Here is a 14,228-nt window from a genome sequence, read left to right on the forward strand (position 1 = left end):
GTCGAACTTTCGCAACTAAGCCACGGGCATTTCAGCTCTGTGATGACATAATCCAAATAACTTTTTCAGAACCAAGTCGGAGAAAAAGGTGTCTACTTCGGTGAGATATGTCAAAGTGCGTTCATCTATTACAATAACAAGGATATTACACTACGGAACACTAACAAAAAACCTGAGAGGACCGATCGCAACAGCCATTGCCTTCGGTCCTCCCAACCATAATACAATGTACAATTAGAATGTGGAAACAGACGAGTGAAATCAAGCAGTCTTCCCATACGAATCGAAAGGAGATAGTAATCAAAAATATCAAAGTGGCAGGCATGATCTTAATGCTTCTTCAAGTCCCTACTGTTCAGTGAGCCTTGCGAGGTTGCCGCCCGTGTGGGACACCGGGCTCCTTTTCCTTCCCGAGTTCGCAACTCCCGCGGCTCCGGAGCTGGTTCTGTACTTGTCTTCAAGCTTCTATTCCTTCGCTTAAGACTTGCGGCGCTAGGCTCGCCACCAGTTGAGCTTCCAGTGGACTGCACAGATGTGCCCGAGTCCGAATCCGACTCACGGCGGGATGGCGGAACGAGGATATTACCAACAGCGCGAACTTGTACTTCTCCAAACCAATCTATTCGTAGGACGAGCCCAGGTTCGGTATCTGCAGCATCCCGCGAAACCGCGCGCATGGGAATGGCAGGTTTGCGCTTCGAGCGGCAGTCTTGGGCATGGAGTCGGGCTTCTTTCCGCAGCGAGCGAGTATCAGGGACTTTGACCGGAGATTTGCTGGCTGATGTACTTTTGCTCTTTCTTGTTGCTTTTGCCATGTTCGTGAATATGAGGTGGCAAGGGGGGGTGCGGGGAAAGGACGAGGGAAGGTAGTCGCAGAGCGGAAATTTCAATTCCAAAGTGAGAAAGCGCGGCACACAGAAAATAGTCACGGCACACTATGGTTTAGCAGCGTTGCTTTGAGTGTTTTGCGGATTGAGCGTGACAACGAAAGGTCTATGGCCGTCGTCTGTCTTGGACCAAATACCACAAGAGAAAAACAAGGTTCCGCGTTCTTGACCTCGAAGGCGTCATGTGATGAGCAAAGCCACAGAGCTTATGGCATCAAATTCCTTCTCCAGTTTAAAGATACTTTAATTAAGGTCCTTGGGTGCCAATCTGATCTGAAAATACCATTTGGCCAGTGCTAATATATTTTAAGCTGGTAATGTGATGATGGACGCAATGACATCCAAAGTCTGTAAATAATATATTACAAAATTGTACATGGTTTTCCCACATCACCGAGTTATATCAGTGACTTATATCTGTACAAGGTCCTGCAAGCGCAACTAATAAAATCTGAACAGTGTAGTTCCATTCATCATAATATCCTCCTGATTTCGCCGCATTCCTATTCAAAGGTTCACGCAGTAGCAAAAGGACGGGTTTCCCGGGATTTCCAGAACATAAAAGCGGTAAGAGCAATGATGACGTCCATAGTTGCTAGTAAGGCGCTCGGAGAATCGGATACGGCGGCCTGAATCTCGTGTCGGTGTAATGAATTCGAAGTGTCATATATGATCACAAGAGGTTCGCGTCTCCCATGACGATATAAGTGTTCCGTAATGTTCTGCAATAAAAATGCCAGAGCAATCCGCATAAGCACAATGATCGCTACAGTGCGCTGTATAGGATGAAGCCGTGAGATGACAGTTATCAGATTCAAGGAAAACTGAACGCAAACACCTACTCGCCCTTGTCGCTCGCTGGTAGGTGGTGGGCTGTGCGCGCCCCGCATTGCACCAAATCCGCCGGTATTCCGCTTCTTATGTCCGATATCCCACTCGGATACCGCAAGATGATACAAACACATTGCCAACAATGGCAAATACAAAACATTACTCCAGACCTGCGCGCAGAAATAAATTTAGAATTTGCGGGGATAGGAATTGTAAACAAGGATATACAGCATACCATCCATGATGCAAATAATCCGACAGGAGCAGCCAATTGCAAGTATCGTTGAGCAATCCTCTCATGGCCATGTAGTTTATGACTTAGCAAGGTCTTCAGCGTGTGCATGACGATGTTCTCATCTTGAAGGCGGACAGAATTTTCGAAAAGGTCCTCCAAACCAGTGGTTTGCTGTAGCCAGTCAGTTAGGGAGATACAGTTGGTGAATTCGCATAAGAAGCGCCAAAATCAAACATTTACCTGGAGAGGGAAGAACGTTTGCGGCCTGATCGCTGACGCCATCCTTTCTTCGTCGATATTTGTCGCCTTCATCGACGCCGCGGGTGTTGATGTGATGTGAAATGTGCCAAAGGCTGGTGTGCGCCCCGCATTCCCCTGCTCGTAATGGTTATAGGGCAGCTTTGAGCCCCTCCCAGCAAGAGAATCAAGCCCACAGCCTCTACGCTGACTATCCAGATACAATGTACCATGAGCAGTTGTGCCAAACGAATCCGTTTGCTTTCCATACAGTCCACCGCCGAATCCTAACCCGCCATCTGTTGTAGTTGCGACCATTCCGTGTTTGATAGGCCACGTCCGCTCGTTAAGAAAAGCAGGCGGTGTCTCGAACGTATTCTTTCTCGCATCGACAAATGGATTACTAGGCGCACCGCGACCAAAGGCGCCCAATTCGCCCCAGCCCCCATTCCTCGATTTCAAAATATTGGACGGGCCTACGTACGACGAGAAAATTTCTCTACCCGAATCGCCTTTACCTAGCGTCCTGGAAAGAGGCATTGCTCGTGTCCCTGACCGTTGCTGGGATAAAGTAGGTCTTCCAATTTCCCCGCTTGGCCGCTGCGTAAAACCCTGTCTGGCTGTTCCCAGTCCGAGTCCTGATAGACCCGCCAGGATCTCATCTTCAGGATTTTCGAATTTCCCTGAGCGGCGATCATCATTTAACCCGATCTTGTTATTTCCACCATTGCCCGCTGTAGGGCTTATAAAAGCAATTCGATAGCTGTCTTCCGATACGTCAAGTCCCGAATCCGACCGTTGGAAGGAGCTGGGTTCATGTTGCGGGTCTTGTTTCAAGCTTTGGTGATTGAAAAGGTTCGGTGCGTAGTAACGACGATCTTTTTCAGCGGCCACCGGGGTATCGGCTCGGCAAAGCATTTTGCGACGCAAACGTTCCCGAGGATGTAGGAAACGGTAGACCACTTTGAGCGACCGCCATACTGCCTGAAATTCTTGTGTTACCAGAGGTGATACCACAACATGCCATGAGACTGGACTTACGAAAACACTCAACCACATGTAAGCTCCTGATATCGTTGGATACCATTCCTCACGAAGATATGTGTGCGCAACTTCCAACAACCAATTCGCAAAGAGAACAAGTAGACAGCACATCTGATGCATTAAATCCATTAGCACACCTACACAAATTTGACACTCTCGGAGATAATAATGCTTACCAAACCCTTTCCGTTAATCCATTTTTGTTGCACCTTCAATATAGTCTTCCGACTTCTCTTCAGGTACGCGTCGAATTCTGCAAATATAAAGCAGAATATAGCAGTCTCCGCGACCAGGCGGTATCTGCTACTTGCGAAGGCGTTGAAGCACAATTCCCCAAAATTATCACTTGAATAAACGCATTTTCGAATGGAAGAAGGAAATGCGTCTTGAAGAAGATTGGAAATTCGCCAATCATCGTAGGACTTCGTGAATGCATTTCCGTACTGATGCTGCATACGAAAGACTTCGTATGGACGCAGAAAGCCATTCAATCCTGGTAGAAGGGTGATGAGCTTTTCGCGCGCGAACTCAAGTGATGCGGAGTGTACCTTCAGCGGAGCCCTCATAGAAGAGTCGTGCCCAAGATGCCAGAGAGAACCATCCAATAGCGGCTACACTTATCATAAACGTGACGCCGACTGCATTCGTGATGAGAATCGCTGATCGGAGTGCTGCAGACCGTAAAACATTCCGAACCGTAAGATGCGTTTTCCTTCGCCGATCGACAGCTGCGGTGGTTTTATTCTTCATATATGCACCAAACGTCTGTCTATGGCGGTTCTCCAGCTTCACCAGTTCATTATCTACGCGCCCGCGACAGAGAGCACAAACCATCGGATATCTCCGGTCCAGCCATTGCTTGTATTCAGCATAGTTGGCAAGTTTGGCTTGATATTCCGGATCGTCGTCCTCCGGGAGATAGTTAGATAAAGTATTAATGATCATTGTCTGCCGTCTGCTGCAGTCAGGACAGAAAATGGAATCTGATTTTATGGCATTTCTTTGCCATTGCGCCGCTGATCACGAAAAAGGAACATTAGTGTTGGTCCTTTGCATCATCATAGGTAAGTAACTTATATAAGCGCACCTTCCACGGTTCCCGTGCGAGAATTGAAGCTTTCGTCCCGCATTTCTGGCAGTGCAGAAGCGATATCCCCATTCTGCAATTTCGTTGGACACTTTGAGTCAGAGGACTACTCAAAATCCTTTCTCCCATTTACCTTATCGTAGATATTCCAGCAATCGCATAATCGGCAGAACCACTTTTCAACATTTCCATCTCTATCAAACAAAGGTATCATCTTGCCTGGGTCTCTGCGTAAGCTTGGGGGCGAGTCGGGAGGTATAATGGGTTTCCCGCGAGCTTTCGGCCCGGGGAGTGTCGACGTTTCACCGCAGTAAAAGCACGTCAGGTGGACAAGCCGACCTGCATGGTCTCGTAGCATACGATCAAAACGTGTGAGACTATCGTGATAGAAAAAAAAAGATCGCCGTCAGTTTTCATTGTCAAGTAAGACAGTATAGTTGCAGCTATAGTGGCATTGCGACTATCTTGATCCCCTTAACCAGCTTATTCTCTATAATTAAAGCCGTACAGACTGCCTAACTCACCCGAATTTGAAGGCAATAAATGCCACCGTGAGGGTGATCAAGGACGAGATCCATCCATAACTCATGTTGCCGAAGCCAAAGAGGGAAGCGGACGCAGGCACAATGCCGTCAGCACAGCGAGGTGACTATGACTGGCCAAATCAGGAACGTGGATTTTCGCAATAAAAGTTGAAGGGACGTAAAAGAAGGTTGAGAAAGTACAGATGCCCAGATCTAGAGGTTGATCGTTGAGGGTATTACGTAGGCAAGGAAAACCCTCCAGTGGCTGCTACTGGTATTGCAAAACACGTGATTCAGATCCGCTTCAAGGCTTGAGGATTCAGTTGCCAGATTTCCATTGGCGATCTCTGTGGAAATGGGTTATGTTGAGCTGTGGGACGAATATCAGGAGGCTGTAGAGCAGCTTTACCTGAGCTCTCCCTTTAAGGTATCAAGATGGTTGGGAAAGTTCGGCAATCGCTGATTGTGCAGTTTTTCTCAACTTTCGTGATTCTATTGCAGACTCGTTACGTTTCCAAATATCGGCATAAGGACGGAAAGCTGGTGCTGAAGGTCACAGATGGCCCAACGGTGAGAGTGGGCATTTGATCCTTGAGATTGAAAGTATTCCTGACCTCCCCTTTTCGCCCTGTCCGATCCAGTGTCTGAAATTCAGAACCGACCGCCTGCCTGATTTGAAGAAATTTGAACGCTTGAACTTATCATTAATGGAAAAAATGCAAGGAAGAAAGAAGCTGGATGCTATGGAAACTGATGGTAGGATCAATCTTATTTATTATGTCGTAGCCTGTCACTCATATCTATCAACAGTACCAGAAGTCTTGACGGCAACGTCGCCTAACGATACACCGGTGCAAAGTCCACCAGCGCCAGCTGGGAGAAAGGGCAAGGGGAAAAAGAAAAACCGCTGAGAATTCCACTTCAACGGATTTAGTGGTGCGGCCTGATCGACGTGCTCTTCACTGCGGTGCGTGGCCTAGGACACGATTTTTTGCGGGCGTGGTAGCTTCGTGGCTTTAGGGATGTCCTAAACCGCATGATGGGCCCATCCTTGACAGCATCTTATACTGCGTCCCTTATACATCCGGCTTATGGCGAGTCAGGTTGGTCGGGAAAGATGTGAGACAGCAGCTATTCATATCTGACACTTCTTGTCGGGCAAGCGGTATATCATAATTAGGCTTCTCACGTACAAATAAATAAATATTCACAAAACTTCACTATCAGGCACCGATTGCCTTATATCTACCGCTAACTCTATGTGACATAGACGCTTATCTTCACCTCCGTCCACCATTTACTGTGACCGTCGTCTTGTCGCCGTGACATCCTTCTAGATCCCGTCTCTTTCCCTTCTCGGAAAGTTTGGTTTTCAAAGCAAGTAGCATCCATGTGGCCAACAACATTATGAGCACGACGAAGCCAAGAGTGGAGAACATTACGACCATGATCGAACGCGCCAGTGCGATGCGATACTCGGTAACCGGACCGGAGCAGGATGTGCTCGCCATGCAAAGCTTGGACAGTACTTGAGCTTCATTAGGATCCACAGTCGGGTAATCAGACGCAGATGCGCCCTCCTCCCACCCACAGCAACGGAACTCCCGCATAATGGTGCCTTTCGTGTCGTTCGTTGCACCTTTCCACATTTGGTCTGCCATACTGGTGGCAAAAGATGCGTCCATTTCTCGCATTGCTAGGTGGCCTAAAAGACCGTAGACTCCACAAAGAAGCAACAAGCTGCATATGAAAATCTTGAGGCATCCAGGGGAAAGACGGTATAGCCCACAACAACCGAGGAGGCCAGTACCGAGAAGTAGCGGGCACAAAATTGCGATGCCTGGATGTAGCGGGATTAGATTGCTGTAAGCGGCGCATAGCGTACGAACGGTAGAAACCTATTAGAAGTTCTATCGGGAAAACTTCAGTCTTCGGGAAGGGTGAAGTGTTCAGGAAGAGCATATATGCCAGTATCCCGGCCGCAAACGCCAGAACAATGAGCAGAAAATTGGCTGAAATCAGTAGAAGACGGGGTATGCGGATCATCATGAGGCAGATAGTGGGAACAGCTGGGAAAAGGTTGCTGTGGTAGGATCTTCAGCAGCGAAAACGAGAAACGCGCAAAGGACGCGCCGAGCCCCATTAGGTAAGCGTCCCTTTTCTGGCACAAATTAAATCATTGGATTATGTTGCACATTTGCTGTCAAGGACTTTTAGCTACCAGGCCGTGGTGATCCGAGTTTGGGCTCAAGGGTTTTCTCCCGTCGTCTCATTGCTCGGAGCAAAATGCCCCCCAAAGTACGAAAGTATAAGAAGGATCCTGCTCTGGACGCATTCATGGAGTCAGAAGCGGGTGTCCAGGTACAATTTCGGAGGACGATCCTAAGACGACAAAATTTTTTGGGAATTCTAAAGCCGATCTCTCCGAATTTATGATTTTTAGTTGTTCACTGCTTTGACAAAATGTGCCGACGGCATTCGCGAGCTAGCGGAGTTTGTTCAGACTGTCCTTCCGCAACACATAGCACCACCCGTTGTCTCGCTGGCTGAAGACGGAAAGAAAAAGAAACGGCAGAAGAAGGAACGAGATCCTGACGCGCCGAAAAGACCGAATTCGCCTTTCCTGACGTTTTCAAAGGATGTAAGGGCAAAAGTGATTGCTGCTAATCCGGAGCTGAAGGGTGCCAAAGTCCAGGAAGCGATTGGACAGATGTGGCGAGCACTGGATGAAACCGAAAAGCGAGTAAGTGTTCTCACAGCAGCACCGAGGTATATTCTTGGGACGAAAAATCCTAAACCTATTGGGCATTGCAGCGCTATATAGAGAACAGCGCAGTGGCACGTGAAGAATACAAACAGTTAACAGGGGAGCGAGCTATTGCCCCGACGACCGCTGCAAAGAAATTAGCCCCTCTTCCTGTGACACAGGAAGACAGTTCCGAGGCAGAATCTGAAGAAGAAGAAGATTCTGATGAAGAGGAAGAAGAAGAGGAGGAGGACGTTGTGGCAGCTGGTGCAGAGCTCAAGCTTCCCTCTACTTCCAAGTTAGCCAATGGAAAGCAAAAGACAACGAAAGCCAAAGTAGTTCCCAAGAAGAATGTTGTCAAGGCAGAGCCGACACCACCTGCTCCCATTGCTCCCGCAAAAGCTAAGGATGCGACTCCAAGTAAAAAGAAGAAGGAGGCCAATGCAAACGGAACACCAGTGACCAAAGGTGCCACCCCGGCCACTCCAAACACGAGCACACCGAATAGCAAGAAACGTAAGGCGGAAGCCCAAGTACCACAGACCCCTGTGGACACGGCCGCTGCAGGTGAAGCGAAAAAGAAGAGAAGGGCCAAGAAGAAAAAGAGTATCTCTGAACCTGAAGCGATCACGCAACCCGTAGCTCCTTCGCCAAAGAAGAAGCCAAAGCCAGCCAAAGCGAACGTCTGAGACCCTCTGTGGATTCTGAACATCTGTCGAGTGGGCAGTGCTAGCTTTTTTTTTGCACATTGCTGTTTAATGCTACTTGTTCTAAGGATAGTATTTGTCGTTCGAACGAAGGTGATTGTAACCACTATAGCATGAATCTACACGCCAGTCCCTATGTACACCTCTACATAAATGCCCCGTCAGATTCTCTCTCAATCTCTTTCAAAACTGCCAAAATTTCCTGCTTGACAGCATCCGGGTATAACCGCCGCAGGTGGGTAAAATGAGACTGCAACTGTACCACCAAGTCAGGACGACCCACCTGCACCAAGGATAGTGCCAAGTGCCGCACAATTGATTCAGTGAAGCCGTGCGTAGCAAGAGGTGCAGTTTGAGCGGGTTGAAAAGGATTCGGGGGCTCTTTCATTCGCTTAATGACGCCTCGATATGAGATGGAAGCATCCAGCGAAGATGTCGCGGGAGCAGACTCAAAAGCACCTCTCTCTTGTACGAGGTTGTCCTTCTCACTCGTTGCTTTAACTTGTTGATCGCGCGCTCTACACCAGCCACTTAGAGCGTAAATCACCAATTCAGCTGCTGTAACAGCGTTATTAAACTGCGCCAGCTCTCCAATCATTGTCGCCCAAGTGCGCTGATTGAATACCAAATCCATATCGATCAATCGGCGTCCTTCGTCAATTACTCTCTCCAGCCAATGCTTCGCCTCTGATACATCTTGATGTCGACGTTGCTGCGCCAGTTCAAAGCATGCCCTCGCAAACATATGAAAGCACTGACTATCGACCGATATCAACGGCTCTCCTCTTGAGTGTGAGGGATTATCGGGGTCGCCGATGGACTGAATGCGATCCCATATCAAGACTACCTTCTTCGGTTGTCCTGCGCGTCCAAAAGCGAACATTATCGACGACACTGTTTTTAGGTCGGGTCGTATGTTCCGTTTGTCCATATCCGCAAGGAGCAGCTCAATCTGATGGGCTCCAGCTTCTGCCTTACCAAAAGCGGTGGCAAGGGCAGAATAGATGTGGTTATTGGGTGCGATTCCGAAATCAAGCATATCTTGATAACAGCGTAAGGCACCAACTGTGTCAGACCTTTGTCCATAGTCTTGAATTAGGGCGGTAAACGTGGCTGTATCTGGAGGAACCTGGGCTGCCAACATCTCCCCGAGATAACGATGCGCGGTGTCTCTGTCTCCGTTTCGAAGAAATTCTACGATGAGCGCATTATAAACATATGCATTCGGAGCCAACTTTGCTGCCGGTACGTCTGCATCGTCTGTGGCTCTGTCAACTTGCGTTGACGTTCCTTTCTCTCGAGCTGCTTGGTACCGAGCAATAAGCTGTTCGAAAATCTTTTCAGCAGTTTCAATTTCTCCCGCTTTGCAATGCGTATTTATTAGTGCCGAATACGTGTAAATGTCCGGCTCGATCCCTGCTTCCATCATCGTCCGGAGCCATCGCTCAGCGTTTTTGGAGTCGCCTTTCCTAGCGTACACTGCAATCATGGTGGTGTAGACTTGAAGGTCCGGCTGAATTCCCAGCTTCGTCATTTGAAGACATCCCGCTTCTACCGCTTCCACATCACCTCGGCGTGCAAACATGGCCAACATATTCGTGAAGACTTCCACACCCGGCTGACAGCCTGCAATTAGCATAGACTCGTACCAAAGCAGGACCTTGTCTGGGTCCTCATACGGTGGGCGCGAATAAACATTAATGAACAGCATGTACAAAATTCGGTCCAGTTTCACGCCGCGCGTGACCATCTCTTCGAAGCAATCAACTGCTGCAGCTGCATCATCGAAACTAAAGTATCCGTGTATCAGGCTCGTATAAAGCACTACATCCGGCTTCACTCCCCGTGCCTGCATCTCCGTATGAAAGTAAGATAATGCAGGTTGATCTCCGGCTTTGACACACGCTTCCACTAGGGCCGTGAAGATAGGGGAGTCTGGCTTGGCTTGTGGAAACTTCTGCATGTCATGGTATATAGATGTTGCCTCCTCTAACTGCCCTCTCTCGCATAGTGCCCATATTAGGGTACTGAAAATAGCGGTCCGGTATTTGAGTCCATCGTCTTTACCCTGCTCGTAGATATTCCGCGCCTCCACTATTCGGCCCCGTCGAATCAGGGCACCTACGACTAAAACAATTGCACGAACATCCTTTCGCAGGTACTCTGACGTAGGTCGTGTTAAGTGGGCAACTGCTTGGTCCAGACTCTGCTTCACTAGGTATTCATAAATACGCTTGGCGAAACGGCCATCTGCGCATTCCTCAGTCAGCTCCAATAGCTCTTTTATCATCTCCACGCTCGGCTTAGATCCATTAACAATCATCTCATCAAAGCATTCTCGTGCTCGCCTAAAATCACGCGCTTGGATCAGGACCTTCATTATCGCTAGCTGGGCATCGCCTGCACTACTTCGAGGGGCTGGGAGTTTTAAGCTTTTACTTTCGTCCATTTGACTGTAATATTCGCGTAATATAGGCTCATCTTCGTCCAACATATGGTGCACGGAGGTTGTGTACTGCCGGCGTCTACAGCGCGGTGCGTTGCTGAGTTTCCGGTGCTCAAAGTTGGATGAAGATGGACGGGATGGTATCGAAAACAGAACAGAGCCCGTTTTTGATTTCTCAACATGGTATACAGAAGATCTTGTAACCGTCCCGCTGCCAGGCCGATGATTGGACTGATGATCGACAGGATATCTCGAGATCTGGCTAGATGAGCAGCTTCGATGACAATGCTTCGACCCATTCAGGGGCCCAGTATGTGCAATGCCTGATGTCGTCAGTTTCTTTAGACATCCTCGCGACCGATTCGTCCGGAAAAGCCATGCCAAAAAATCCATTATTGGGTCCACCTCCCGCCCGTCCCTCGGCCCTCTTCCGCCTGCCCGCCGACGTCTTCTAGCGTGATCTTTCCTTTCCTTGATTGAATCTGACTTTCTGCCAGATGGTGCAGTAAAGGCAATGTATATATGGTTTCTAGCTGCTGAAAGAGACTTCGATCGGGCAATGTCAATCGACATAACCGTGCCAATAAAGTTTCCCGTCCAAGTGACCGCGACTATCTAAAAAGAAGCAAGTACAACCGGTGCCTTCGGAAGCTTCAAAGCAGTATTTTCTCAACTGCTGGTCTACCGCCTTTCAGTATACAAAGTCATTGCAACTCGGTATCATGTTACGGGTAAGTCAGAAGCAAACTAGCCTCACAGCGTGGTCTTACCTGGCGTTGCCATAGCAGCAAGACTGTGAATTGTTTTTGGCAGTACTCGTCGCAAACTACAAAACTAGTAGACAACTCCGACGGTTTACATGGGCATAACCAAGCTATGCCTGACTTGGAGACCATAAGCCAAATTCGGAGTACAAACAAAATGACGGAAAAGCCGTCACGAAAGCGAAAAGCTGACGACAGGCAAGAAAGCCTGGCAAGAGCGGTGCGCAAAGAGGCACCGCAGCCATTGCGAACCGAAGGAGAGAACGAAGAACCAAAAAAGAAGAGAAAAAAGAAGAAGAAGGCTGCGTTCACTGCAGAAGTTAGCGCTGCCAGTGCTGCTGCTCTGCCAAAAGACCGGGGTTTTGTCGAGAATTCCGAGCAAATTGCGGTGGTGAAAGATAATGAGGAGCTCGAACTGGAAGAGCTTGTCTTTGGTGGCGATGTGGAGGGCCGAATGGATGAAGTATTTCAAAAAGTGGGGCATGAATTTGACGATATAATAGAAGATGAAGATAATTGGCTGGCATCAGCAAGGGTAGACAATGATGAAGAGGATATTGAGACAAAAGAGGATACGATAGAGAGTGGGGAAGAACCCGAGGTACTTCCCCTGAGTGGGCGCCATGACCGCGCATGTGGAAGATATTTATACTAATGCCCATTACAGAATTTTGGGTTTTTCATCGATACAGATGGTAAAGGGGCGGAATCAGATCTGCCCTCGCAAGGCGTAGAGAAAAATCACATTGATGTGGATATCGAGCCAGAGGATGAGTTGGATCAATCAAAGACATTGTCTGCATCGGATTTGTCTTCTCTTCCACCTGCGTGGGAGGACGACGACGACGTGCCCGTAAACATTGTGGACACCAAACGACTGCGTAAGCTGAGGCTAAATTACTCGGAAAAAGTTCTATCCGGAAGGGAATACGAATCGAGACTGCGACAACAGTATGTACCACTTTTTCTGGATAATTCAATTACATACCTCAGATAACACTGGACTGCGTGATCTGCAATCAATAGATACGAGAAGATCCATCCGACCCCACAATGGGCATTGAAACCATTCCGAGAGCAGAAAGCTGGAAACTCTGGAGATGACTTGCTCAGGATTTTACGGACTACAACCTCGATCGTTAGTACGAAAAGGAACAACGCAACACTGAATCCAGATTTGCTGGAGATTGTCCGTCTGAAGGACGCTAATCAGGCGGCTTATTCACAAGTAGGTGAAATGTTGGCTGATCTGTACTTGGTAATGCATCGCTTAACTTCGTGGTATCTATATAGTCTGTGGTGCAGTCCGTCAAGTTCCACCCTAAGGCACCCGTGCTTTTGACGTGCGGCTATGATCGGACTTTGCGGCTGTTTCAGGTACGTAATTAGGTGGCTTCCAGGTGGTTCTCACAATGCGCTCAGTATGTATATTTCAGGTTGACGGAAAGATCAACCCAAAAATTCAATCCGTACATATCAAAGATCTTCCCATTCATCGCGCAACCTTCACCCCCGACGGAAAAGAAGTGCTTCTTACGGGGAAACGAAAATTCTTCTACTCTTACAATATCGAAGCTGGTGTCATCCAGCGGATTCCTGGTATCCGAGGTAGATATCAGCATTGAGATGAGATAGCATGTTTCGCTTCGATTGCTTACTTACAAAATTCTGGCATGAGGTCGAGACGAAGAAAGTTTTGCAAACTCGTACGTATCGCCGGATAATAAGCATTTTGCTTTCCTCGGCCGTGACGGCCACATTATTCTGGTCTCCAAGGACACCAAGCAATGGGTCGCTACCATGAAGATGAACGGATCAGTCACTGCAATCGATTTTTCAAAAGATGGAAAGTTTCTGTATTCGTTTGGAGGTGAGTGGTAGCATGACATTACATCTTCACCCGAACTTGCAAGTTGATCTGGCTGTGTAGGGGACGGAGAAGTGTACCAGTGGGATCTGGGCTCGCGAAAATGTATTCACAAATTCTATGATGACGGATGCGTGAAGGCGACCACTTTGGCCGTGTCTGGAGGAGACGAATACCTTGCGACCGGGTGAGTCCGTCTCCTGGCAATTTTTATCGCAATGTGTGGCGATATGCTTATAGCCTACTGCATGGATAGGTCGGACTCTGGCGTAGTCAATCTATATGACCATAAAAGCTGCCTTTCCAGTTCAAACCCATCTCCCCGAAAATCGATTCTAAACCTTACCACAGCGATCACAACCCTCCGCTTTAATGTTGACTCGCAGATCTTGGCGATGGCCAGTCGAGATAAGAAAGATTCCCTCCGCCTCCTGCATGTTCCTACTCAACGAATTTTCAAGAACTGGCCCACATCGCAGACTCCACTTGGATATGTAAACTGCTTGGATTTTTCACCAGGGGGAGGATACTTGGCGTCCGGAAACGACAAAGGAAAGGTCCTTTTGTACAGATTAAGTGCATATAATGCTGTATAGAGATTACTCGTGATTTTGAATAAAGGTTTACGTTGGCAAAAGGAAACAGACTGCGTTCCTGTGTAATACCGATGAAGACTGTACGCCGAGTAGGCTAAAATAGTATACACCAAATGTCTGCTCCGTATCTGTACGCATCGCAGGTTCCTTTCAACGTGCGGTCATCAGAGAGCATAGTGATCTTCGGTCCTCACCCCAGATGGGGCTCCGTCGGATAACGGTCCGTCAAATGAGTGCTGACGACTGTTAACCAGGAC

The 14,228-nt window shown here is 48.2% G+C and overlaps 7 protein-coding genes across 7 annotated transcripts; 3 read left to right on the plus strand and 4 right to left on the minus strand.

The window, feature by feature from the left end:
* Nucleotides 1-76: 76 nt before the first annotated feature.
* On the minus strand, nucleotides 77-1,018 carry SPPG_09536 (uncharacterized protein). Its single transcript, XM_016757710.1, has one exon. The coding sequence runs from the start codon at nucleotides 813-815 to the stop codon at nucleotides 330-332; it is 486 nt and encodes a 161-aa protein (XP_016604303.1). The 5' UTR covers nucleotides 816-1,018; the 3' UTR covers nucleotides 77-329.
* A 188-nt stretch (nucleotides 1,019-1,206) lies between these two features.
* Nucleotides 1,207-5,071, minus strand: SPPG_08415 (uncharacterized protein). Its single transcript, XM_016756572.1, has 10 exons — nucleotides 4,846-5,071; nucleotides 4,455-4,698; nucleotides 4,322-4,394; nucleotides 3,783-4,250; nucleotides 3,411-3,727; nucleotides 3,232-3,345; nucleotides 2,194-3,174; nucleotides 1,954-2,124; nucleotides 1,730-1,888; nucleotides 1,207-1,663 (listed from the first exon to the last, which is right to left on the minus strand). The coding sequence occupies exons 1-10, from the start codon at nucleotides 4,908-4,910 to the stop codon at nucleotides 1,403-1,405; spliced, it is 2,853 nt and encodes a 950-aa protein (XP_016604304.1). The 5' UTR covers nucleotides 4,911-5,071; the 3' UTR covers nucleotides 1,207-1,402.
* Nucleotides 5,072-5,171: 100 nt separating this feature from the next.
* Nucleotides 5,172-6,071, plus strand: SPPG_08416 (uncharacterized protein). Its single transcript, XM_016756573.1, has 4 exons — nucleotides 5,172-5,272; nucleotides 5,347-5,415; nucleotides 5,487-5,601; nucleotides 5,656-6,071. Exons 1-4 carry the CDS (start codon nucleotides 5,201-5,203, stop codon nucleotides 5,754-5,756), a joined length of 357 nt encoding a protein of 118 aa, XP_016604305.1. The 5' UTR covers nucleotides 5,172-5,200; the 3' UTR covers nucleotides 5,757-6,071.
* On the minus strand, nucleotides 6,003-6,941 carry SPPG_08417 (uncharacterized protein). Its single transcript, XM_016756574.1, has 2 exons — nucleotides 6,744-6,941; nucleotides 6,003-6,685 (listed from the first exon to the last, which is right to left on the minus strand). Exons 1-2 carry the CDS (start codon nucleotides 6,892-6,894, stop codon nucleotides 6,126-6,128), a joined length of 711 nt encoding a protein of 236 aa, XP_016604306.1. The 5' UTR covers nucleotides 6,895-6,941; the 3' UTR covers nucleotides 6,003-6,125.
* On the plus strand, nucleotides 6,898-8,475 carry SPPG_08418 (uncharacterized protein). The gene is made up of 3 exons (XM_016756575.1): nucleotides 6,898-7,206; nucleotides 7,289-7,588; nucleotides 7,660-8,475. The coding sequence occupies exons 1-3, from the start codon at nucleotides 7,132-7,134 to the stop codon at nucleotides 8,278-8,280; spliced, it is 996 nt and encodes a 331-aa protein (XP_016604307.1). The 5' UTR covers nucleotides 6,898-7,131; the 3' UTR covers nucleotides 8,281-8,475.
* SPPG_08419 (pentatricopeptide repeat domain-containing protein) lies at nucleotides 8,313-11,462 on the minus strand. The gene has a single exon (XM_016756576.1). The coding sequence runs from the start codon at nucleotides 11,315-11,317 to the stop codon at nucleotides 8,444-8,446; it is 2,874 nt and encodes a 957-aa protein (XP_016604308.1). The 5' UTR covers nucleotides 11,318-11,462; the 3' UTR covers nucleotides 8,313-8,443.
* A 119-nt stretch (nucleotides 11,463-11,581) lies between these two features.
* Nucleotides 11,582-14,021, plus strand: SPPG_08420 (uncharacterized protein). The gene is made up of 8 exons (XM_016756577.1): nucleotides 11,582-12,109; nucleotides 12,176-12,459; nucleotides 12,535-12,736; nucleotides 12,802-12,885; nucleotides 12,945-13,116; nucleotides 13,187-13,378; nucleotides 13,439-13,562; nucleotides 13,632-14,021. The coding sequence occupies exons 1-8, from the start codon at nucleotides 11,621-11,623 to the stop codon at nucleotides 13,969-13,971; spliced, it is 1,887 nt and encodes a 628-aa protein (XP_016604309.1). The 5' UTR covers nucleotides 11,582-11,620; the 3' UTR covers nucleotides 13,972-14,021.
* Nucleotides 14,022-14,228: the final 207 nt, after the last annotated feature.

The sequence above is a fragment of the Spizellomyces punctatus genome (genome assembly GCF_000182565.1).
Source record: "Spizellomyces punctatus DAOM BR117 chromosome Unknown supercont1.21, whole genome shotgun sequence".
Classification (NCBI taxonomy): domain Eukaryota; kingdom Fungi; phylum Chytridiomycota; class Chytridiomycetes; order Spizellomycetales; family Spizellomycetaceae; genus Spizellomyces; species Spizellomyces punctatus.

What these genes read in the sequence shown, in the direction of transcription:
- SPPG_09536 (XM_016757710.1), bottom strand. Translation starts at nt 815, where the DNA reads ATGGCAAAAGCAACAAGAAAGAGCAAAAGTACATCAGCCAGCAAATCT.
- SPPG_08415 (XM_016756572.1), bottom strand. Translation starts at nt 4,910, where the DNA reads ATGAGTTATGGATGGATCTCGTCCTTGATCACCCTCACGGTGGCATTT. An exon ending in GCTGGAATATCTACGATAAG is followed by an intron (nt 4,395 to 4,454) that starts GTAAATGGGAGA and finishes ACGAAATTGCAG; the next exon opens with AATGGGGATATCGCTTCTGC. An exon ending in AAACGTTCTTCCCTCTCCAG is followed by an intron (nt 2,125 to 2,193) that starts GTAAATGTTTGA and finishes GACTGGCTACAG; the next exon opens with CAAACCACTGGTTTGGAGGA.
- SPPG_08416 (XM_016756573.1), top strand. Translation starts at nt 5,201, where the DNA reads ATGGGTTATGTTGAGCTGTGGGACGAATATCAGGAGGCTGTAGAGCAG. An exon ending in AGGTCACAGATGGCCCAACG is followed by an intron (nt 5,416 to 5,486) that starts GTGAGAGTGGGC and finishes TGTCCGATCCAG; the next exon opens with TGTCTGAAATTCAGAACCGA. An exon ending in GGATGCTATGGAAACTGATG is followed by an intron (nt 5,602 to 5,655) that starts GTAGGATCAATC and finishes ATCTATCAACAG; the next exon opens with TACCAGAAGTCTTGACGGCA.
- SPPG_08417 (XM_016756574.1), bottom strand. Translation starts at nt 6,894, where the DNA reads ATGATGATCCGCATACCCCGTCTTCTACTGATTTCAGCCAATTTTCTG. An exon ending in CCCGATAGAACTTCTAATAG is followed by an intron (nt 6,686 to 6,743) that starts GTTTCTACCGTT and finishes CGCTACATCCAG; the next exon opens with GCATCGCAATTTTGTGCCCG.
- SPPG_08418 (XM_016756575.1), top strand. Translation starts at nt 7,132, where the DNA reads ATGCCCCCCAAAGTACGAAAGTATAAGAAGGATCCTGCTCTGGACGCA. An exon ending in AGTCAGAAGCGGGTGTCCAG is followed by an intron (nt 7,207 to 7,288) that starts GTACAATTTCGG and finishes TATGATTTTTAG; the next exon opens with TTGTTCACTGCTTTGACAAA. An exon ending in TGGATGAAACCGAAAAGCGA is followed by an intron (nt 7,589 to 7,659) that starts GTAAGTGTTCTC and finishes TGGGCATTGCAG; the next exon opens with CGCTATATAGAGAACAGCGC.
- SPPG_08419 (XM_016756576.1), bottom strand. Translation starts at nt 11,317, where the DNA reads ATGTCGATTGACATTGCCCGATCGAAGTCTCTTTCAGCAGCTAGAAAC.
- SPPG_08420 (XM_016756577.1), top strand. Translation starts at nt 11,621, where the DNA reads ATGCCTGACTTGGAGACCATAAGCCAAATTCGGAGTACAAACAAAATG. An exon ending in AGAGTGGGGAAGAACCCGAG is followed by an intron (nt 12,110 to 12,175) that starts GTACTTCCCCTG and finishes TGCCCATTACAG; the next exon opens with AATTTTGGGTTTTTCATCGA. An exon ending in ATCAGGCGGCTTATTCACAA is followed by an intron (nt 12,737 to 12,801) that starts GTAGGTGAAATG and finishes GTATCTATATAG; the next exon opens with TCTGTGGTGCAGTCCGTCAA.